The sequence below is a fragment of the Puma concolor genome, chromosome B2 (assembly GCF_028749965.1).
Source record: "Puma concolor isolate L17-30 chromosome B2, mPumCon1.1.hap2, whole genome shotgun sequence".
NCBI classification, from domain to species: Eukaryota; Metazoa; Chordata; class Mammalia; order Carnivora; family Felidae; genus Puma; species Puma concolor.
Window position 1 is genome coordinate 106,454,454 of NC_141671.1, and position 23,460 is coordinate 106,477,913.

Consider the following 23,460-nt stretch of genomic DNA (forward strand, 5'->3'; position numbering starts at 1 on the left):
ATCCAGGCCCAGGAATCCAAATTTAGAGATGGTTTATGGGTCTGTCTTCTAGCCTCCATTTGAAGTCCTAATGTAAACTGTGGAGCTTGGTTAATAATAAATCAGTTATCAGCTTTGAGACCTTGAACAAAATAACTTCTCTGAGATTTCTGCTCAGTTAAGAGGGTTGTTATGAGGAATAAAAATACATACCTCTCCCATTATCTGTATTCTCCCCGCCGCCCCCCGCCCCAACGAGAGTAGTACATTTGTTTCAGTTGATGAACCTGCCTTGACACATCATTATCACCAATAATGGGGGAGGCTATGCGTGTGCAGAGGCGGGGGGGGGTGTATCAGAAATCTCCGTACCTCTCAGTTTTGCTGTGAACCCAAAACTGCTCTAAAAAATAAATTATTTTAAAAACATACTTTTAAATTATTTTTTAATATGAAATTTATTGTCAACTTGGTTTCCATACAATACCCAGTGCTCATCCCAACAGGTGCCCTCCTCAATGCCCATCACCCACTTTCCCCTCTCCACGCCCCCCATCAACCCTCAGTTTATTCTCAGTCTTTAAGAGTCTGTTATGGTAAAAACATATTATTATATGTATATGAAAAATCACATATCTATACATAGAGATAAAGACATCCATGGAGGGCTTGTAATGCATAGGTGCTCACTGAATGCTAGCTCCCATTCCCTCATGGTTCCTTCTTTTTTTTTTTTTTTTTTTTCAACGTTTTTTATTTTTGGGACAGAGAGAGACAGAGCATGAACAGGGGAGGGTCAGAGAGAGAGGGAGACACAGAATCGGAAGCAGGCTCCAGGCTCTGAGCCATCAGCCCAGAGCCCGACGCGGGGCTCGAACTCACGGACCGCGAGATCGTGACCTGGCTGAAGTCGGACGCTTAACCGACTGCGCCACCCAGGCGCCCCCTCATGGTTCCTTCTTATACATGTCCTGCAGCCATGCTTGGTGTGGTCTGCCCATATGGGTGCTCTTACTTGATTAAAAAGTATAGGATTATTAAAAAAAAAAAAGCGTAGGATTGTCAAACTCTATTTTCAGAGAATGATGAGGAGCAGGAGGCATTGCCATCTCTGGATAAACCTGGCTGGTACTCCCAAGGGAACGCTGTCCACCTTTATGAACTTCTGAAGAAAATGACCGGCAAAAGTGAACCCAAGGTATTTTCTGATTGAGGTGGAGTTCTTGATGCCCACTTACAGACATAAACCATTATAAATTAAAACATAATTCTAAATGCATTCAGCTTAGTTATCTATGGGGAAATCATCTACCTCTGCCTATCTGTCAGTCTCTTATTTCTTGTGCTGAAACAAGCCCTTTCTTTGTTGATCTAGACTGGGTTTTCATCTCTAACGGAAAAGAGCAGAGATTCCAAGCAGGGAGCCACAGTTCTAGGGAATACACTGGATAAGTGTATGGGGTACCTGAGGAATGATACCCTATAACAGTTCTCAAAAAAATTTTGCAGCAAGTGAAATACAGCACAGACTAGCCTAAAGACCCACTTGCTTTTGATACTCTGGTCACATTGTTGATATTGGACATTGGTGCATTTTTTACAGCAGAACCCTTTCTTCTGAAAAATGTTTATTGGAGAGATCAGTGTGTAACTGAGACCTGCGCCATTGGCTCCCACTTTGCCATAAGCCCCTGGGAATTCTTGAGGGGTTTAGTAGACAGAGCATCCTGACTTGAAGGTTCTAGTTCATTTTCCCTTACTCTCGTTTCTCATCTGTAAATTGAGGGGTATGGATTAGATCGGTGGGGCAATGCCTCAGAATAACTGGGGAGCCTCCCAGAGTCCACCTGCCCCAACCCCCTGTCCAAGATTCTGTTTCGGCAGGTTTGGGTGGGTACCAGGAACTCCTGGGCAAAGGCTGTGATGTGTGCTCCTGTTAATCTAACCCACTGTAACAAGAACAGGTCATCTGTAGTATGTCATCAGTTCTTCAATCCTGAGGGCAGGTTCATCTGCACACATATGGACTCTGATTTCTTCAGAAAATTGAATAAAATCAGTTAGCCTCTGCCTTTCTTCTACCTGCAAATGTATCGTGTAACTTCTTACAACAGACTGGTGTCCTGCAAACCAAATGCGGCCAGTTTACAGTCACCTGTGACGTTACTCAAGGATGTTTATGTAACTTTTGTCTTACTCTGATACCTGTTGACGAATTTTTTTCTGCTTCCGTGAAGTGAACACTTTCTTGCACAGTTCTCATCCCTCAAACGGAATTTGCTGTCTGACTTACAGGTCGTTTACTTTGGTGACAGCATGCATTCAGACATTTTCCCAGCCCGTCATTATAGTAACTGGGAGACAGTTCTCATTCTGGAAGAGCTCAGAGGGGACAGAGACGGGAAGCCTGAAGAATCAGAGCCTCTAGAGAAGAAAGGAAAATATGAGGTAAGGATTCCCTTCAGCTCTCTGCTGGAAAGAAAAACCTTTATGTTGATGTATCTTAGAAAGAGCTTGTTTGTGCCAAGAGTGATGAAACCTGTTGGCATTTATGGTGATCTTCTTGCCATCTCAGCTCTATTGTTTATTTTGTTGATAATTTTTAAATGATGCCAAGATGACCCTGACCATCTGTCTTCCTAGCCGTCTGCTCTCATCCAATGCTGTGAAACCCTGGGTGATTTTGGCTGATGCTGAGATGGCTAGATCCAGACTCACTGTAGTCATACCCTATGTCTCTTCTGCTTGGTCATGAAAGTTCTTCCGCGCTTTTTTTCATGAGTTTACGTTAACTAAACTGGTAACTCCTTTAGACTTATTCCTGAGCTGCCGAGAATAAACTTAGGTGAAGACTGGAGGTAAAGAAAAGTAAAATATGTCTAGAAAAGTAAAATAAATCTAGAAAGGGAAAATAGTATAAAAAAGCAAAAAGGGGGTACCTGGGTGGCTAAGTTGGTTAAGCATCTGAAGCCTGCTTCAGGCTTTGTGCTGACAGCTCAGAGCCTGGAGCCTGCTTCAGATCCTGTGTCTCCTCTCTCTCTGCTCCTCTCCTGCTTGCACTCTGTCTCTCTCTCTCTCTCTCTCTCTCTCTCTCTCTCTCTCTCTCTCCCCCTCTCTCTCTCTCTCTCTCTCAAAAATAAATAAAAAAACATTAGTAAAAAACATTAATAGGGTCACCTGGGTGGCTCAGTCAGTTGAGCATCTGACTTGGGCTCAGGTCATGATCTTGCAGTTTGTGAGTTCAAGCCCATCGTGGGGCTCTGTGCTGACAGCTCAGAGCCTGGAGCCTGCTTCAGATTCTGTGTTTTCCTCTCTCTGCCCCTCCCCCGCTCATGCTCTGTCTCTGTCTCTTTCTTAAAGATAAATAAACATTTAAAAAATTTTTAATGTTTTTAAATGTCATGTTTTTATGAGGTTTCCATTGAGTGCCATTTAGTCTTCAACATGACGTTGGAAGTTTTTTGGGCTGAGTTAAGAAGAGCTTTAAAGCAATCTTGCAGGAGGTGTAGGCCTATCTTGAGTGACTTTGGAGAAGATTTTCACTAAAGAGAAATTAGGAGCTTTGGTTTCTTCAGAATGATTTGAGAATGCAGGTACTATGTTAAGAAAATGAAGAATTCATGGGAAAGTTTCCTCCAGCATTACAATAAACAGTAGCCCAATCTTTTCCCCACAGACCTCTTTCCTCTTGTTAATTAGTTACAAACACACCATAAACAAAGAGCTCATAATTGGCTTTTAGACAGGAAATAGTGAGTTTTATTTGAAGATTTGAAGGTTTTTTTGAAAATTTTACTTCATAAGACAAAATTGAAATAATGTTCCTTTCCTATCAAACTCTACCTCCCCAACCGACCCTGCCCCACTGAACATAGACAAGGAAGCAAGGAATGGGAAGGTTTGGCCTAGTGATGGGGTGAGGATAAAGCTCTCAGAGGGTTCCAGAGTTAGCCCTGAACTCTTTCCATCTCATGCTATTGAGGTTCCAGGAAAAGGGAGTTGTGGAAGATAGATTCCCTGTCCTGTTGGGGGCTGAGGCAGGTGTTTTGGTGCGAGATTCCCAGTTGTGGCCCAAAGCATTTTGTTGAAAACTCCCAAGTATCCTCGTACTCCTTGGCTCCAAAATTATTCTGGTCATGCTGACACCACCAGTTTTGAGGCAGTATTTGTATTGACGGCCCATTCTTAGTAGAGGTTTCAGGCCAACTTAGGAGTTTTATCTACTCTAAGGAAAATCCCTTATCATACATCTTTCTGCTTATATTTAAAGGCAGATTTAAATTTTAATTTAAAAACAATTATGTGGGTTTTTAAAAATTATCTTGTAACACAAATCTAGGAGCTTCTAAAAGACTTCTAAAAACTTCTAAAAGACCGCTTTCATATTTAAGTTCACCTGTATTCCTATTCACAGCACACTTCTTCCATCAGCACATCAAAGCCTGGTGTAAGCACAGCATGTCATGAGAATTCAGTTGCTTTCCTGCTTCCCTGTGAAGGAAACAAGAATATAGATACCCTCAATTGTTACAGGAGGAGGAAATCATCCATTAAGCATCACATGAGGGTTCATCTGTTGATTTTGTGATTATTAAGAAAAATGTAGTTTCTGGGGCGCCTGGGTGGCGCAGTCGGTTAAGCGTCCGACTTCAGCCATGTCACGATCTCGCGGTCCGTGAGTTCGAGCCCCGCGTCGGGCTCTGGGCTGATGGCTCAGAGCCTGGAGCCTGTTTCTGATTCTGTGTCTCCCTCTCTCTCTGCCCCTCCCCCGTTCATGCTCTGTCTCTCTCTGTCCCAAAAATAAATAAACATTGAAAAAAAAAATTTTTAAAAAAAAGAAAAATGTAGTTTCATTTTCCTAATCAGATGTCAAACACAACATATGTAACACACAGTCTTTTATTAAGTACAAAGCCTGAATGCAGAAGGATTTAGTTTCTTATTTCTAGTTAACTTTATTCAGCTTAAGTAAACTTTTCACAGTATAATTTAAAAACAAATCAACAAGATCACTCGGGATTGATGCACTCACTGAACCAAAACATTAACATTTACTGTATTCTGTGGAGATTAGCATTTTGTTTCACTTAGGCTTGAATTCAGTTTCTTAGATATTTACAGTAATTTCTACCCTAGATAAAACCATCTGGAATGTGAAGATTTTACCTCCCTTCATTTGTGACAACAAGCCCAAGATAAGGACAGAGAACATCTCAAATGGCACTTCAAAGGCTTAGATAAGCAAGGCTTTTTCAAAGGCGCTTTTTTTTTTTAATGTTTGTTTATTTTAGAGGGAGAGAGCATGCGAGCCTACATGATCAGGGGAGGGTCAGAGAGAGAGGGAGACACCGTGAGATCATGACCTGAGCTGAAGTCAGAGACTCACCTGACTGAGCCCTATAAAAAACTTTTTCTAGAATCTTACTGCATCTGTTGATTTTCTAGTGCACTATATTGGAGCGTGGCAGATAAGGAAAAATGGCCCATTTTAATGATTAAAGTAAATCCAGTTAAGGAGACTAGGGGAAAATAATTTGTTTTTGTTCATCTTTGTTTCCAGAAATAAATCTAAAGTCACTTCATTAATCTTGCAATTACTTAGTCTTAATTTCATTAAGATTAGCCTCCAAAGGGAGCTCTCCTCTTTAGCTTCCTGCATTAGTGTTCTCATCTGTTTCTTCATTTTAACTCAAAACAAATGAAAATATATTCTTCAGCTTTTTAGAATAACATTATGAAATTTAGGTGCCAAAACAATTCATTTTAATGATGAAAATTCTCAACAAACAAGAAGGGGCCACCCTTTTATTAGAGAAAGGCTATCCAACAAAAAAACCCAGTGAGAATATAATCTGTAATGGAAAACTTTAATGGGGAAAAAAGCCATACTTAATGGAGACATAGGCCCTTTAAGGTTCTGAGCTAGACAAAGGATATCTGTTATTAATTATATTGTGTAACAGAGAGCTGGCCAAAACCACAAGAAGAGAAAAAAAAAAAAATACAAATTAGGATTAGAAGACACCAAATTGTGATTATTTCAGAGTTATATGGTCATTAGCATAGAAGACCATAGGGAATCAACAAACTATTACAACTTTGAATAGAGTTGTCAAAATGCTGGATCCAAATCAGCATTCAAAAATCAATAGCTTTTCTATGTACCCTCAGTAACCACTTAACAAAGTATAACGAGAAATAAATCATTTAAAAAGCAATGAAAATGAATCACTATGTAGGAATTAATACATCCCATAAGACTTAACAGAGAAATTTTTAAGTCTTTAGTAAGGATTCTGGATTCCTTTAGTAAGGAATCAAAAGTACAGATTTCTAGTTATAAAATAAATAAGTCTTGGGGACCTACAGTGTGGTAACTATAGTTAATAATATTGTATTGCATATTTGAAAGTTGCTAGGATATTAGATTTTTAAAGTTCTAATCACACACACAAAAATCTTTGTAACGATGTATGGACTTACTGTGATCAATTTGTAATGTACACAAATATGGAATTATTATGTTCTGCATCTAAAACTAATATAATGTTATATGTCAGTTATACCTCAATTTAAAAAAAGATTCTAAATACAGATGAACAGGGGCGCCTGGATGGCGCAGTCGGTTAAGCGTCCAGCTTCAGCCAGGTCACGATCTCGCGGTCCGTGGGTTCGAGCCCCGTCAGGCTCTGGGCTGATGGCTCGGAGCCTGGAGCCTGTTTCCGATTCTGTGTCTCCCTCTCTCTCTACCCCTCCCCCGTTCATGCTCTGTCTCTCTCTGTCCCAAAAATAAATAAAAACGTTGAAAAAAAATTTAAAAAAAATAATAAATAAAAAATAAACAAATAAATACAGATGAACAAAGGGGAGAGATACACCATATTTTAAGATTATATTGACCTATTTTCCTTTATTTACAGTCAATGTAATGTTATGCAAAATCCCAGGAGGATTTTGAGTGGACCTTCACAAACTGATTCTGCATTTAGGCAGAAAACTGAAAACCCACAAAGAGCTAAGACAGTTTCATTAAAAAAGGATAATGGAGGGAAGGAATTTCATCCTATCAGATACTAACCATGTTTGGAAGCTACAGTAATTTTTTAGTATAGTACTAATAACAAACTAAAAAGGTCAGTGAACAGGGGCGCCTGGGTGGCGCAGTCGGTTAAGCGTCCGACTTCAGCCAGGTCACGATCTCGCGGTCCGTGAGTTCGAGCCCCGCGTCGGGCTCTGGGCTGATGGCTCAGAGCCTGGAGCCTGTTTCCGATTCTGTGTCTCCCTCTCTCTCTGCCCCTCCCCCGTTCATGCTCTGTCTCTCTCTGTCCCAAAAATAAATAAACGTTGAAAAAAAAATTTTTTTTTAATAAATAAATAAAAAGGTCAGTGAACAGAGAAAGAAGAACCCGGACAAAGGCCCTCTATCACAAGTTACTATGTAAATGTGATATATGTTAGAGGGTTATCAATCAGCAGGAAAAGATAGATGGTTCAGTAAGTAGCACTGAATATAGACTCAATATATGGAGAAAAATGAGTCCCTTTTCCCCCCTTATGTAAATTCCGAATGGATTATAGATCTGAAAATAAGAAATAGATTTGTAAAATTAATTGAAGAAAATTTATGAAAATATTTTTGTGGCCTCAGAGTGGAGAATTTCTCAAGTTAGAATCCAGATGGTGGTGATGGACAAACATGAACAAAGATGAAGCCAGGGTGTCCAGCTGGCTCAGTCAGTAGTGCATGCAACTCTTGATCGTGGGTGTAGAGATTACTTAAAAACAAAAAAAATCCAGAGAGGCAACAATAAGAAAAAATGACAACTTTGTATCAATATTGAATATTTTTGTTCTGGGCACCTGGGTGGCTTAGTTGGCTGAGCATCTGACTCTTGATTTTGGCTCAGGTCATGATTTCATAGTTAGTGGGATTGAGCCCCATGTTGGGCTCTGTGCTGACAATGCAGAGCTGCTTGGGATCCTCACTCTCCCTCTCTCTTTGCCCCTCCCCCACTCTCTGTCTCTCAAAATACATAAATAAACTTTTCAAAAATTAATAAATACTTTTGTTCAAGACCCCTGGAATAGTGTTAACCAGTGAGCAAAAGATAGGGAAAAGGGTCTCACAGCATCCATTTAGGTGGGAATTTATGAAATTGCCCTTTTACGTATGTCAAAAATAGTTGAATATCAGCACTTTCATGTGGTTGAACCTGATGAAACCAACAGTGAATTCATATCTAGCCAAGTAGGAAATTGGTATCCAGCAGTTGACTGCAGGGGAAAGCTTACATAGGAGGAGATACCTGTTCTCCCTAGTAATCCACGAAGCACACATTGAAACAATGGTGACATTGATACCACCTGAAAACATTCAAATTGATAAAATTGAGTCTGAATTTTTAAATTGATTTACTAATAAAATAGTCTGAATTACACTTCTATGAGTTAGATTAAGAAAACATAAAGCGGGACCAGTATTGTTCACTAAAGCTTCACTTCATTACATTTGACAATTCTGTACCAGAATAAAAATAAATTTTAATCTTACTTTAGTAAACAGCTATTTGGTGTTTCAGTCACAAACACTGTTTTATTAAGAATTATGCCTGGATAGGGGGGAACCTCAGCAGCTTAGCCAGTTAAACATCCACTCCTGATTTCGGTTCAGGCCATGATCCCAGGGTTGTGAGATTGAGCCCTGCTTGGGATTTGCTCTCCCTCTCTCTCTGCCCCTCTCCCACTCATGTGTGCACAAGTGCACATGCGCTTTCTCTCTCTTAAATTAAAAAAAAAAAAAAGAAAGAAAAAAGAATCATGCCTGGAATATAACCACTACCCTTTAGAAATTCTCAAAATGAAGAGTGTATCTGTGGTAGGACCTAGGAGTACACCTAAGAGACCTACTTATCTCTCAGTACTCCCATCGGGTAACTAAAAAATGAAAGATATTTGTTAGAAAGAACTGATAATTTGAAACTTTGTATCAGCTTATTGGCTTTATGTTCCAGATACATTGAAACCAATGAATAATAATTGTGTCCTCATTCTCTTCTAAAAAAACCTTCCCCCCCAAATAAATACCAAATAAGAAAATTAGACCAAGTTGTTTTTTAACTATTTACTAGACAAACTAATAATAAAATTAGGGAGTTAATCATGGAGAAAAAAATTTACCCTTCTAGATTGCTGTGTTTGGGATAGTTTTTAGATTAAAACCAACAGACTATTTTTTTAAGCCAATTCTCACTTAAGATGAATGATATTTCATAATAAAGAAATATCATTCCTTTTCCATAAATGTGGTATACCTAAAGCCTATTTGCCATGTAATGCAAATGTTATTTAATCTTGGCGATTTGAGTATTTTTGAGTTTTATGTATAGTGATAGTAAATATTTGAATATCACTGCTTTGAAAACATTTTCCTTTTTGGTCTCATAAAAGATACAATGAGTTTGGAGTTACATTCTTTCAAATTCCTTTCTATGAGATATGTTAAGCTGGTTAGGTTCCCCTCCCCACCCCACCCCCACGCCCCCCACCCACCACCCCCCCCACCCCGCCCCAAGGGGCTCTTTTGCAGTTAGTCTTGTCAATAAAAATAAGTTACAAGTTAGAGGAAACTGGTTATATTCATGACTTTTTGTCCTTCTTTAAAACTTCTTACTTTTCCATTGTGATCAGTGACCTGACATGATTATTCATACACTGTTTTTCATTTTCGAGACCATAAATGAATCATTTCTAATTCATGGAAGTATGGAGAGAGAAATCCAATGTAACTTAGTTTACATATGTATAACACTCTTTCCTATATAGGTACATCCTTAATTACATCACCTCACTGTAATTGGTAGTTCTGTGTATGTGTTTACATATACTACACATATTTCAGAGCAGTACTCAAAATTTTTATCACAAGCGTCAAACATAAGAGCTTATTGGATTAGCTCTTAATAAGATCTTAGTAAGATCACTCATTATTAAACAGTCTAACACCATTCTCTTGTTCAGCACATACATACACTGAGTTTTTAATTTACACAAGCCTCTTTGTTAAGAATATCCGGAAACTTGTGGTTGAGTTACACACAGTTCCTTTTTACAGAGTGTATTACAGTCCAAGGATAGAGGAGAAGGGAAGCTTGAGTATGCAAATAAAACATAACTGTCTGGAGGGAATACAAGTTACAAAAGAGTTTCAGACAACGAAGGATGCATACTTCATTGAGGAAGATTACAGAAAACTTCATAAAGTATGTAGAATTTGAGGTAGACATTAAAGCATCAGTATATTTTCAATTGATGGAAATAGTAACATATTCTTGGCTCAGGAAATAATGAGTGAATGTATGGCAATTGTACAGGCTATAATGCACGGTCTTGACCATAAAATAGCAAATTGTGTAGATGTGTCAACCAGAGAAACAGTTTTGAAGGTGGAGGCTAACAGGATTGAAGCTTTCATGTAGCTGTGTAAGGGCAGACTTGGGTGGTGGGACAGGTGATAAGCCTGGTGCTTCTGGAAGGGGTTGGGACTCGAAACATAGCTACTTTTCAAACACAGGCAACTGGAAATAATGGATTTTATCCATATACAAATGGCAGTCAAGAGAAAAAGCTGGTTTTGTGAGGAGAAAATACGACTGATTTCATGTTATATCTTATTTCCTTGAAGTATTTGGAGGAGATCAAACTGGCTTGGGAGATAGGTCGGGACTAGTGAAGAAAATTGGGATATAGATAAATGTCCAAGGGAGACTAGAGAAAGGAGAAGAGGCTAGAAACTTGATGAGAACACTTACCAGTAAAGGATGATACCTACAAGATATAAAGCTCAAACAAAAATAGGAGTGCTCCTTGTTGATATGTTCAAGAATGGAATGATTCTTTTGATTAGTTGTATATATATGTGTGTGTGTGTATATATATATATATGTGTGTGTATATTATATATATATAATATTAATATATATTGTGTGTATATATATATGTACATTTTTTTTCCTGGCTTATACACAACAAACATTTATTTCTCATAGTTCTGGAGGTTGTTAAGCTCAAGATGATGGTGCTAGCCAATTTGGTATCTGGTGAAGATCTACTTCCTCATAGACCATCATCTTTTCACTGTACCCTCACATGCCAGAAAAGGGAAGATAGCTTGTTTTGTAAGAGCTTTAATCCCATTCATGAGGGCTCCACCCTCATGAGCTAAGCAACCTCCCAAAGGCCTCACCTCCTAATACCATCACCTTGGGGGTTAAGACTTCAACATCTGAATTTTGGGGAGGCACAGACATTTAGACCATAACAGCACCAATATTACATTAAGCCAGAAAGGGTAGATAAATCTGTTTTCCTGTTTTCATAGGAATAGGTAACAGCCTACATTTTACCACTCTGTGTTTGCAGAACCATTATCTACATACAGTATACGTGATGCGAATCATCTCTTTTCAGATTCATTATTTTGGAAAAGATAGTGAACTAAATAATGAATCTTACTACTTTATAAATTGCTTAATAAACATTGGGAAATTCAAATACACCTTAAATGTATATACAGAATCAAGGATATTCATCCTCTATACTGCTTTTATATATCTTTGCTGAAATCCAAATAGGTTCTTGCTGACTGCTTTCTAAACATCATCATTTGAAAACATTCTCATCTTCATCAAATGAGTTACAGCACAAAGAATTATGAATCTAGAGGCATGATTTAAGGCTCTGTGGTGTTCCAAAATGAAATTTTCATCAGAAAATGATGAGATTTTATAATCCAGATTATATGGATACAATGGGATTTTTTACGGTTTTAATTTTATCCATATCCATAAAACACTGAGAAGTATTTTTTTAATCATCTTTTATTTAGTCTACAATTGTTACGTCCCTGCTCTGACCCAGGCACTAAGCCTTAAAGTTACACTGATACATAAGGAAGTTCCTAACCTTAGGTACTTCATTATCTGTCAAAGGTGAAAAGTAAATAGTATGATAAATAAAGGTAGCATGAGAAGTCATATATTAGGGATAAACTAAGGAAAATGGAAGACCTGAACTAACCTGAGGGTGGGAGGTCAAGGAAAATGTCCTGGATGGCATCCAGGTCAGATCCCAAAGGATGAGAAAAAGGGTTCCCAAACAAAACCAGGGGAAGACACTTGTACCAGGGGAGGCAAGAACTTCTAAGCTTGGTTTCCCTTTTTAGGTAGTATACAGTTTAGTTAAAGGTAAACAACTGAAATTCCTAGAGTTTTTTATTTTGATTTACTTAATGGGGGAACAAGTTATGACATTGAAAATTAATCATTTTTCTCATTGTTCTGTTCTCTTGTTTCAGGGACCAAAGGCAAAGCCTCTAAATACATTATCTAAAAAATGGGGCTCTTTTTTTATTGATTCAGTTTCAGGACTGGAAAATACGGAAGACTCATTATTTTATACATGGTCTTGTAAGAGAATCAGTACTTACAGCACTATTGCAATTCCAAGTATTGAAGCAATAGCAGGTAAGCAGGAAAATACTTATAAAGCTTTAGCTGTTACTAGATATTAATGACTGTAAGTACTAGATTTCTTGCCTTCAAAAGAAGAAAATTTTCCCATGGTATTTATTTTTCTTGGGATACACCTAGTTATGGCAACCTAGGGAATTAGGACCTGCCTGTCTCCTGGGGCCACCCATAAAAGCTGGACCTTTTTTTTTTAAGTCTGCTTGGAGTCACAGGATAAAAGGAAAAATTGCCAGGACAGGATGCTAAAGGCCAAGTAAGATGAACCTGACTTTGGGAGCCCCCTTTCCCTCACTGTTGGCTAATTCTAGACAGGGCACCAGAGAACGTGAGTGGGCCTTTCATTAGCTGAAGCTAATGAGCCTTCAGGGACAGGAAGTGGAAGGTAGGGTCTACAAGAGGAGAGGTGGGCCTGATAGACTCTCTTAATCTGCATGGAGACCCTGAATTTACCTTAAAGATAACTGAAGCTCAGGGGCACCTGGGTGGCTCAGTCAGTTAAGCGTCCGACTTCAGCTCAGGTCACGATCTCACAGTTCGTGGGTTCAAGCCCCGCGTCGGGCTCTGTGTTGACAGCTCAGAGCCTGGAGCCTGCTTCAGATTCTGTGTCTTCCTCTCTCTCTGTCCCTCCCTGCTCACACTCTGTGTCTCTCTATCTCTCAATAATAAATAAACATTAAAAAACATTAAAAAAAAAAAAGATAACTGAAGTTCAGTGTTAGATCAGCTAAGTCCCTAAAACTGGATTGAGAATATTCTCTTTTGAGGAAGGTAACATCATTCTGGGACTCAAATTTTTTCTAAAAGCATCATTATAAGGTTCAGCACGTAATGAAAAATAGCCAGCCTGACCCCTGTTAGAAGACTGAAGATGCAAGAAGGAATATACAGCAACAAAGGGACAGATATGTGAATCAATTAAATGAACATTTACTATTGGAACAATTTTTTAAAAAAGTCCTAAGACATTTAAAGAAAGAATTTTAAAACATGCTGCCAATGGCAGTGGGACAGCTGGAATTAAAATGTTCTAATGTCCTTGTATTATATGGTAAGGCATAAGAGTATATTAGGTATTGATAACATACAAAATGCATGTGTAATCTGTAAGATAACTACCAAAGAAAATGTAATGAGATATATACTGAGCTAATTAGGTAAAATAACTTAAAATCTAAAGGAAAACAAAAATAGGAAGAAAAGAGAGTATGAAAAAGAAACAATACAAATGGAGAGTATTCACTAAGATGATGAGTTTAAAGCTAAGTAATGGTATTAAGTATGGATGGCAAAATTCTCCGGTTAAAGGCCTGAATGAAATAACAAAACCCAACTATGAGCTGTTCATAAAAGACATCTCTGAAATATGAGGACACAGTTTGAATATCAGAAGATGGTGACAGATAATACCGTGTTAATCATAATCAAGAGTTAGATATATTAATGTGAAACAAAGTAGACATTAAGGGGAAAATCCATTATTAACACAAAAGAGAATTACTTCATAATAGTAAATTCTGTTTTCAGAAATATATATCTGAAGTATGAGATATTCACTAGGGTCCTTCTTCTCTCTGAGGGCAGAACTTAATCCTTCCCTGTTTTCTTAAAACTGAGAAACTGCTGAAAAATCCACTCTGTTTTGCAGAGGTATATGCTTATGCTTGCTTATTAGTTTCCTTAAGTTGCCCTCAGAATTTGCCAATGGGCCTGAGGAGCAAACCAGTAGACTCCAGTTCTCCAGCCATTCCTTCACAGCAGATTCCTAGCCCCCGGTTTCCATTCCTTCACAGTACATTCCTAGCCCCCCAGTTTCCATTCCTTCACAGCAGATTCCTAGCCCCCCGGTTTCCATTCCTTCACAGTACATTCCTAGCCCCCCGGTTTCCATTCCTTCACAGTATATTCCTAGCCCCCCGGTTTCCATTCCTTCACAGTACATTCCTAGCCCCCCGGTTTCCATTCCTTCACAGTATATTCCTAGCCCCCGGTTTCCATTCCTTCACAGTATATTCCTAGCCCCTCGGTTTCTGACTGCAGCCCTTCAAGACTGCCAAAAGCTCTACTAGTTTTTCTGCTGCTAGTAACTGCACTTGCCCCCAGCAGGAATTCAGGGACCTAAAGGAAAAAAGCTGTGGCTGAATGTCAGCTCACTCTCTGCTTGTTACACCTTCCCAGGAAATGGGTCCTCAGGTCTTAGTTGACTGTCCAGTTTATATGGATGCTTATATTCTATCCATCTTTTCTAGTTGTCCTACCTCTAGTTTAAAAGTGAAGTCTGCTTCAGTTTTTTGTTTGTTTGTTTGTTTTTGAACCTTAGATTCTTCTTTTTTAAATTGGGGATAATACCAGGCTGCATTTCTTCCCTCACAGGATAGACGTGAGAAACAGTAAAGCAAGATGTTTATTTTATTTCAAAGTGATTCAAATTTATAGTGAGAGAATGAAGTAATGTGATACTGGAAGCCAATGAATTAGTATATAGTACCTGGATGGAAACTGGTTCAATGGGATATGGTTATGAAACAGTAAGAAAGTCAAAAAAAAGTGAATCTTCATTATTCTAGGATTTAAATATTTCTCCAAAGAATTGGAAAATAACCCCTTCTCTGTCTTCTACGGTAATAACCTCTCCTTAAAGAAGCAGTAACATTAGTGCATCTGCCTTTTCATTTTCCAAAAGCTTTCTTCCACAGCACCCCGGGAAAAAACTTGGTACAGGGCCTGTCTTCTAACTTTCCTCAGGAGAAAATACTAAGAAGGACTTAACAACAGCCAAACAAAGCTAGGCAGTGTTCCTTCTTCTCAATCTCCAGCATTCGTTTTTTCCTCATAAGGGTTATTAACTACTTGGGCCTTGATGATTCTCACTGGCATTTAATGTAAAGTATGATTTTTATGCTAGTGTCATTTTCAGAATAGTACTTCCAAATGATGTTTTACTTGTGAAATTTTTAAAATAAGGATTATCGCCTAGTATGTGCCCATGGAGTGAGTATTGTAACATGGCATATGTCATAATATTTCACTTGTAATATTTCTAGTTATGTTTCCTTGGAAGAAATTGGGGAAGAAGATATCTGAAGTCTAGCTTTTGAGAGACTTCTATGTAGATGTCACCATGTCTCACCATCAATAAAATGTGCATTTTATGTTCTCTCTCCCAGTTTCCCTTCTGGCTGTGTGTGTAATGCTTATGTGGCGAAAGTTGCCACATTGTGTGCATTAGAATCCTTATTTATCTAAGCATTCAAAGATTACTCTTAGTAATTCTCTTATTACTAAGGGCCATGAAGATTATTAGTTCCCATTTACCTGTTACATGATGCTTGAGTAGGGCCTGAGAGAGTTTTAAATTTCAGAATAAAAAATCAGATGAGCATTCCTGTTTTACGTGCTAACTTTTGTACAGAGAATGTTATTATAGTTAGATCTCTGAGGATGATTTATAATACATCTAAATTTATAATACATTTAGCTGCAACCTATCCAGGTGACAGAAGAAATTAAAATCATGAAGCTAAAAAATGAGTTTTGATTTGTTTATATTTATGAACAGCCTTTTAAGATCTACAGAATAATAATACTGTTTTTTTCCCCAGAATTACCCCTGGACTACAAATTTTCAAGGTTCTCTTCAAGCAGTTCAAAAACAGCTGGCTACTATCCAAACCCTCCATCGATCTTATCAAATATTGAGACACTGACAGCCAAATAAACTGTCTTTACTGAAAAATGAAGTGAAGAACCATATATGCAGCAAATATACTGTAAAAATGTTAATTTTTTAAAAATACTGTAAAATGCTTTCTAGGAACAAATTCCTAATGATAATTAACCAAGAATTAGATGCTTTTCCATAAGTCTCCTTTCTGTATAGATCATCTTGATGCCCAACAACTCTCATTATATTAAAATCTCAGTGTCTTAGAATGGAAAGGAACCTTATTAACATTTTCTATACCAATAATTCTGAGATTACGATTCACCTGGGCATGTGTGTGTGTGTGTGTGTGTGTGTGTATAAATACACACACACACACACACATGCACACTTGTACATACACATATACATACACATATTTACAAATATGCCTAGACCAATGGTTCTCAAAGTGTTGTCCCCAAACCACTAACATAGCATCACCTGAGAATTTGATAGAAATACAGATTTGCAGGCCCCACCCCAGACCTGCAGAATCAAACTCTGGGAATGTATCCCAGCAACCTGTGTTTAATATTAGTGTGACTCATATACTGAAGTTCAAAAATCACTAGCTAGACCATAACCTCCAGATTGGTTTCATTGGTCTGGGAATAGAGATGAGCACTGATGTCTTTTACTTGCCCCAGGAAAAGGTAGCCAGAATTGGGAACAACTGAACTATATCTGTTTCTTCCATCTATAGCTAAGAACGCTGAGTCCAGTGAGAATAAATGATTTTTCCAAGCTATCAGGTTTCATGCTATTCTTATGTTTTCCAAAACAAGGAGGTAAAGCAGATTTCTTCTGAGACCACACAGCTAGTATGGGACAGAAATGAGATAAGAAGCCAACTAATTCAACCTCCAGTGTTACTCATAAAGTTTTTTTTCCCCCTAATAATGTTAAAACCTATAGAATTTTCATTCACTTTAAGACATATATTCTCAAAGAGACAAAAACTGGTTCTTGGGATGAAAAAAAAATTAGATAATGCAATGTATAGTGGCCCTCCAAAGCTGAACCCTAGCCAATAAAATTTTATTCTTTGGTATTAATTTCTCTCATGAGGGAGAAATATAAAGTTAAATTTATTAATTAAATTTAATTTGGTTAATTTTTCTCAGGGTGGAGTGTGGTAATGAAAAAAAAGGTTGAGAAAAACACTTTAAGAGGTTTTATAGTTATACTGCAATTTAGGATTACTGTGTTCTATGGTGCTTTGTATAGTCCTATTATAGTAGTTACTTGGGGCAAAGTATTTGGAGCCAGATGTTTACAATAAATTCCTGGCTACTCTTTATGCTGTAATTTCATTCTGTCTATCATGGACAGTATCAGAAAACACACTGGTCACTATCATTATTTTACCTATATTGTAGCAAAGAACTTAGCATATTGATGCATGCAATGAAAAGAAATAATTTCGTTAAATTTTTAAGTGCTCAAATAATCCCAAATGTATTGTGGGAATGAGTATCTCAGGGTAGATAAACAGTTACTGAAATTTTTTCCTCAATGTCAGTAGCTCTGTTTGATATCAACTAATAAGTATATGGTAATGTATTTGAAATTGGCTTCCAAAATCTTATTGGAGGACAATAATAAACACACACAATCAGCTTAGGGCTAAATGAGAGCTGTCTCATGTATACAAATAGATATTTAATTTCTTTAAAAATAAAGCTATTTTTCCTTACGTGGATTTATTTTGTCAAGAGCAAAATATAATGTATCTTTAAATGCTTATAAACTGCTATTGTTAATATGAAAAATGAAAACCCCAAAATAAGTTAATTGCACTTTTTTGGCCATTTATGGAATGAAAAAAAATTGACTCAAATCAGAAGTTGTCATTCTACTTTTACCAGTACTTACCTAAGGAATCAGAACAAATTACCACCTAATCTTACCTTAGTTTCTTTCATCTTGTCAAAAGAGATCAGAGTTTATTTCCAAGTTTCCTTTTACCTTTCTAGCAGAGTCAGTGCTTCTTATGAGTGTTGTCTTTCTCTTGGACTATCATTACTTTCAGATTTTTTATTTCATTGTTTCTAAAAAGTGCTAGTCCTGGGGCATCTAGGGGCTCAGTCGGTTAAGCGTCTGACTTCAGCTCAGGTCATGACCTTACAGTTTGTGAGTTCGAGCCCACAGTCGGGCTCTGTGCTGACAGCTCAGAGCCTGGAGCCTGCTTCAGATTCTGTGTCTCCCTCTCTCTCTCTTCCTCCCCCACTTGCTCTTTTCTCTCTCTCAAAAATAAATAAAGATTAAAAAAAATTTTTTAACATAAATAAATAAATAGTGCCAGTGTTTCTAATAGATAAGAAAAGTAAAAATAGTAAAAAATGGCACTATAAAAGTTGAAGATATGAGAGAAGAAAAGCTGTATATTTTTAATAAAGTTAAATGAAGAAAGTAAGAAAGTTGTGTAAATGGGCAGAGGACTTAAGTTTAATGTTAGCATACAGGCCAACATTATTCATCTAAAAAGATAATTACAGGGGTGCCTGTGTGGCTCAGTCAGTTAAGTGTCCAACTCTTGATTTCGACTCAGGTCATGATCTCATTGTTCATGAGTTTGGGTCCAGCGTCAGGCTCCATGCTACAGTACAAAGCCTGGGATTCTCTCTCCCTGTCCCTCCCTGGCTCACACCCTCTTTCATTCATTCCCTCTCTCCCTCTCTCTCAAAATAAATAAGTATACTTAAAAAAAAGTTTTTTTAATGACTATGAATAAATGCAAGGGATTGGAGATTTTCTTTCCTGGCCACTGTTGACCTCATCAGCAGAAGAAAGATCTGAATGACACAGTGGTCACAGTTTGTCAGAATTTGGTGTGTGAAATACTGAGGTAACAGAGACTTCAACTAAACAGTGAATTGCAATCTAAAATTAACTAAAGTTGACTCTTGAAATACATGGGTCTGAACTGTATAGGTCCACTTATAGCAAATTTTTCTTGATACAGTACTGTAAATGTATTTTCCTTACGATTTTAACTTTTCCTAGCTTGCTTTATTATAAAAATATAGTATATAACACATATATAAAATATGTTAATGTTATCAGTAAGGCTTCCAGTTAACAGTAGGCTATTAGTAGTGAAGTTTGGGGGGAATCAAACATTACACATGGATTTTTGACCATGCATGGGGGAGGGGGCCCTAACCCCATTGTTCAAGGATCAATTGTACTTCTGAGTTTTTTTAACTTGTAATCAGGTATTATTTCCCCACCAGTTTTCATATCCAACAACTTTAAGTGTATGTATTTAAAGCAAATATATACATATATACACATACATACATGTATAAACACATGTATACACATACTTAATTGAACTGGCTTGAATGAAAATCAAATCTATATGATTATTTTATATAACCATAAAATGGAATGTCAGACTATCTCTTTGGATATAATAACCTTGACTCTATGTTAGAATCACATGGATAGATAGCTTCTCCTTAAATGTTACAATGACATTCCCTTACCTCCTCAGGCTCTTGAGAACAAGGTTATTGTAAGAATTGACTTCCAGAGGGGCGCCTGGGTGGCGCAGTCGGTTAAGCGTCCGACTTCAGCCAGGTCACGATCTCTTGGTCCGTGAGTTCCAGCCCCGCGTCAGGCTCTGGGCTGATGGCTTAGAGCCTGGAGCCTGTTTCCGATTCTGTGTCTCCCTCTCTCTCTGCCCCTCCCCCGTTCATGCTCTGTCTCTCTGTCCCAAAAATAAATAAACGTTGAAAAAAAAAAAAATTTAGAATTGACTTTCAGATTAGTTAAAGACTGGGATATTTTCAAGAGTTAACTCACCCCATGTGCTGCCCTTGAAAATCCTTGGGCTTGGTCTAGTCCACATAGGGTGAATGCAAAAAGGTATCTCTTGTTGGCCTCTAGAGTCATCCTCAGAAATAATGGTAAAAAAGAATAATAATGGTAATGAGTGCTAACTCTTCAGCAGGCTACTTCATCTTCCTTATTTATTCCTTACAGCAACCATACAAGGTGTATAATTATTAAAATGTTATAGATAAGGACATTGAAATTGACAGAGGTTAAATTAACATACTTGCTCAAAAATTTTCTGTTACTAAGGAACAGTCTGTACATGAGCCCAACTTTCACCCCAAAATTCATGCCTTTAGTTGACTGACAAGTCTTCCAACATTAGATGTAGATTGGGACAAATTCTTAGTCTAAAATCACACTTCAATTTCACAGTCACACCATGCTGGGATTAGAAATGAAGAACACAGACTCTGGCCTAAAGTAACATAAGCTAGTAAAAAATATTAAAACAAGATCTACGGGGTACCAGCTGGCCCAGTCAGTGAAGCATCTGACTCTAGATTTCAGCTCAGGCCCTGATCTCAAGGTCGTGAGATCGAGTCCAGCATCAGGCTCCACACTGAAGTTTACTTAAGATTCTCTTTCACTCTTCCTCTGCCATTCCCCTGCTCATGTTCACTCTCAAAACAAAACAAACAAAAACAAAGATCTATAACATAGAACTTACCTGGGAGAGTAGAGAACCAAGAATCACAGGAGTCCTAAAATGTATAATGAAGTCTACTCTTCTTGGAAGCCACATACACTAAAGTCATCAGTAAGCGGGTCTACCCTTTCTTTATATTCAAGTTCAAATGTTCACTTTGAATACTTAACAAATTTCCCTCTGGTGCTGAGGAAACCAAAATGGAAAAGGAATCATGAAAACTGCTCCAAGTAAACTTACGGGAGATGAGATCTCTATGCCTACTGAGAGAAGCTGGGTCATTACTTGGAATGGCAATTATATCATAGTCTGCTTGATAGGTTCTTTCACCATGCACCTGTTCCCAGAGTCTTAAGTAAAAAAACACTTTATTTTCCTTTGTTGGTAGTTTGGCCTTGGCACTTTCTTGGTTTAAAAAAAGGCTTAATACAGTTTAATAAAGAGAAGAATGGGGCGCCTGGCTGGCCCAGTGGGTAGAGCATGAGATTCTTGATCTTGGGGCCATGTGAGCCCATGTTTTTAAAATTAAAAACAAAATCTTAAAAATTAAGAAATAAATTACAAAATTCCTGTTAAAAGCAATCACCATGTTGGATCAGTTAAAAAATACTCATTCTCTAAATTTAATAAAAATGTAACATTTCTTTAGAGTTCCTAGCAACTAAATTCCAGAAGTATAATATTTAAAATCCTTTTGGTGCATTAACTCCCTTTAAGGAAGGCAACAAACCTAATTTCATTCATTTTTGCAGCAATCACCAAGATTGCATATGTAAATTTCAGTAGGGTTTTAATCTGAATAAAGTACCCCTTTTCAAAGGACCATTCATGAATGGACTAAGAATAACCTTTAACAAGTCCTGATTATTCATGTAAATCAGGTTTTGCTTTGTTTTATGCCAAATTTAGATGGCTGTGGTAACAGTGAAAGATACTCTAGGCTAGAAATAAAAAATACGTCTGTATGACTTGCATTTTAGGCACACTTACTTCATTTTGTTGTTGTTACTTCAACTTTTTTTTACTCTTGAGATAGTAAAACTTGTGTCAGGATTATGAAAGTAACACGAGAACACAAATGTATGTACCTGACAGAACTCAGATTTCTTGAGATTGTCAAACCAGAGGAGGTGTATCTGATGCAAATCCTGTATCCAAGCCTCAAACTGTGACTCTGTGGAGCAGGGAATTCAATAAGAATCCAGGTAATTTTTGTTTGTTTTTAATTATTAAACCTGATTACAGAAACTGGAGATAAAGAAGCGGTAGCAGCAACAGGAGTAATGTGAAGGGACCCTGAGTAAGGAAAGTTAGAGAAGCCTTTTGCTATTGTCTGGTCTAAGCTGAATACCCAGAAATGGACGAGAATGCCCAAGGAGATTCTGTTATGTGGGGTACAGGGAAATTATGAAGTATGACCTTACGATCAGGGCAATATGGCCTGAGCAGACCAAATGATACTTCTTCGGTGAAGAGAGGACAAGAAAACCTCTTAACTGATGTGGAGGTCTGCGTAAGGGACAATTTGAGTTTAGAACTGAGAAAGAAAAGGCAGTGAAAAGAAATGGAGCAGTGATATAGGAGCAAACCAGTTACCTGGTAAGTGAAACCTACATAATCTCTAATTGAGTCTAATTTTATTAAACAGAACAGAAATCATGATAATCTAACAAATGAGTGGCACCAACCTACTGGCAAGAGGAATACTACTGGTTAAAGCTGATAATAAACCAAGAACAACAAAAATGTTATTTTCCAACTATGTCCAGAACAGGATAAAAGAGATAATGCTTGAAAACAGGTGATTGATAATGCAGAAAAAAAAAAAATCACTGAATTAAAGATAAAATGAACACACTAAAGGAAAATTTAGGTTTAAGATGGATATAGAGTTAGCTCTCTAAAACTTAAAACTTCTCCAGGCCTAGAAAAACTATACTTTATCAAGTAAAACTTCCAAGTATGAATTGCACCAAGAATTAGCAAGTCTATTTAGTAGTAATTCTGGGCCGTTTATGTCAAATTTTTGTTTAGACGGCTAAAAATATTTGGTCATTCATTTTCACAAATCTTGCAATATCCATAGCCCTCTCGACTCCAGAGAACGCAGAAGTATTTCCCAAACCTTCATGTAATAGCTGCTGAACAGCGAAACATTACTGGTAATTGAGATTGGGATGTCTGAGATCATTTGTTTCTAGACACTATATGTCAGTAACAATTATTTTGTTATTCTTTCTTTTTAAAGCACCACACTGTAGTAGCAAAGAAATTAAGAAGCACCGAACAGAATACACAATGATTAATTTTTCCAAAGTCTATCTTAAGCTAAGAATCAGTTAACGTAAATATAGCAAATAAGAATGGTGTATTAAGAATAGCTTTCCATGGGGTGCCAGCGCGGCTCAGTTGGTTGAGCATCTGACTTCGGCTCAGGTCATGATCTGACGGCTTGTGAGTTTGAGCCCCATATCGGGCTCTGTGCTGACAGCTCAGAGCCTGGAGTCTGCTTTGGATTCTGTGTCCCTCTCTCTCTCTGCCCCTCCCTCGCTCATGCTCTCTCTCTCTCTCAAGAATAAATAAAACATTAAAAAAAAATTTAAAAAAAAAAAGTTTTCCAGTAAGTGAAATTGAGTCAGAGAAAGACAAATACCATTATTTCACGCATATGTGAAATTTAAGGAATAAAACAAGCAAAGGGGGTAAAAAAAGAGACAAATCAAGAAACAGACTTATAGAGAACAAGTGAAGATTACCAA

At 37.6% G+C, this 23,460-nt stretch overlaps 1 protein-coding gene across 2 annotated transcripts in view; it reads left to right on the forward strand.

The window, feature by feature from the left end:
• The window catches only part of NT5DC1 (5'-nucleotidase domain containing 1), a 143,032-nt gene extending 125,127 nt beyond the window's left edge, over window positions 1-17,905 (forward strand). For both annotated transcript variants that reach the window (XM_086707643.1, XM_086707642.1), the window contains exons 9-12: window positions 1,059-1,177; window positions 2,275-2,427; window positions 12,332-12,500; window positions 16,106-17,905. In XM_086707643.1, the coding sequence (XP_086563769.1) occupies window positions 1,059-1,177; window positions 2,275-2,427; window positions 12,332-12,500; window positions 16,106-16,221 (557 nt within the window). In that variant the 3' untranslated portion in view covers window positions 16,222-17,905. The remainder of the gene's footprint in view (window positions 1-1,058; window positions 1,178-2,274; window positions 2,428-12,331; window positions 12,501-16,105) is intronic.
• Window positions 17,906-23,460: the final 5,555 nt, after the last annotated feature.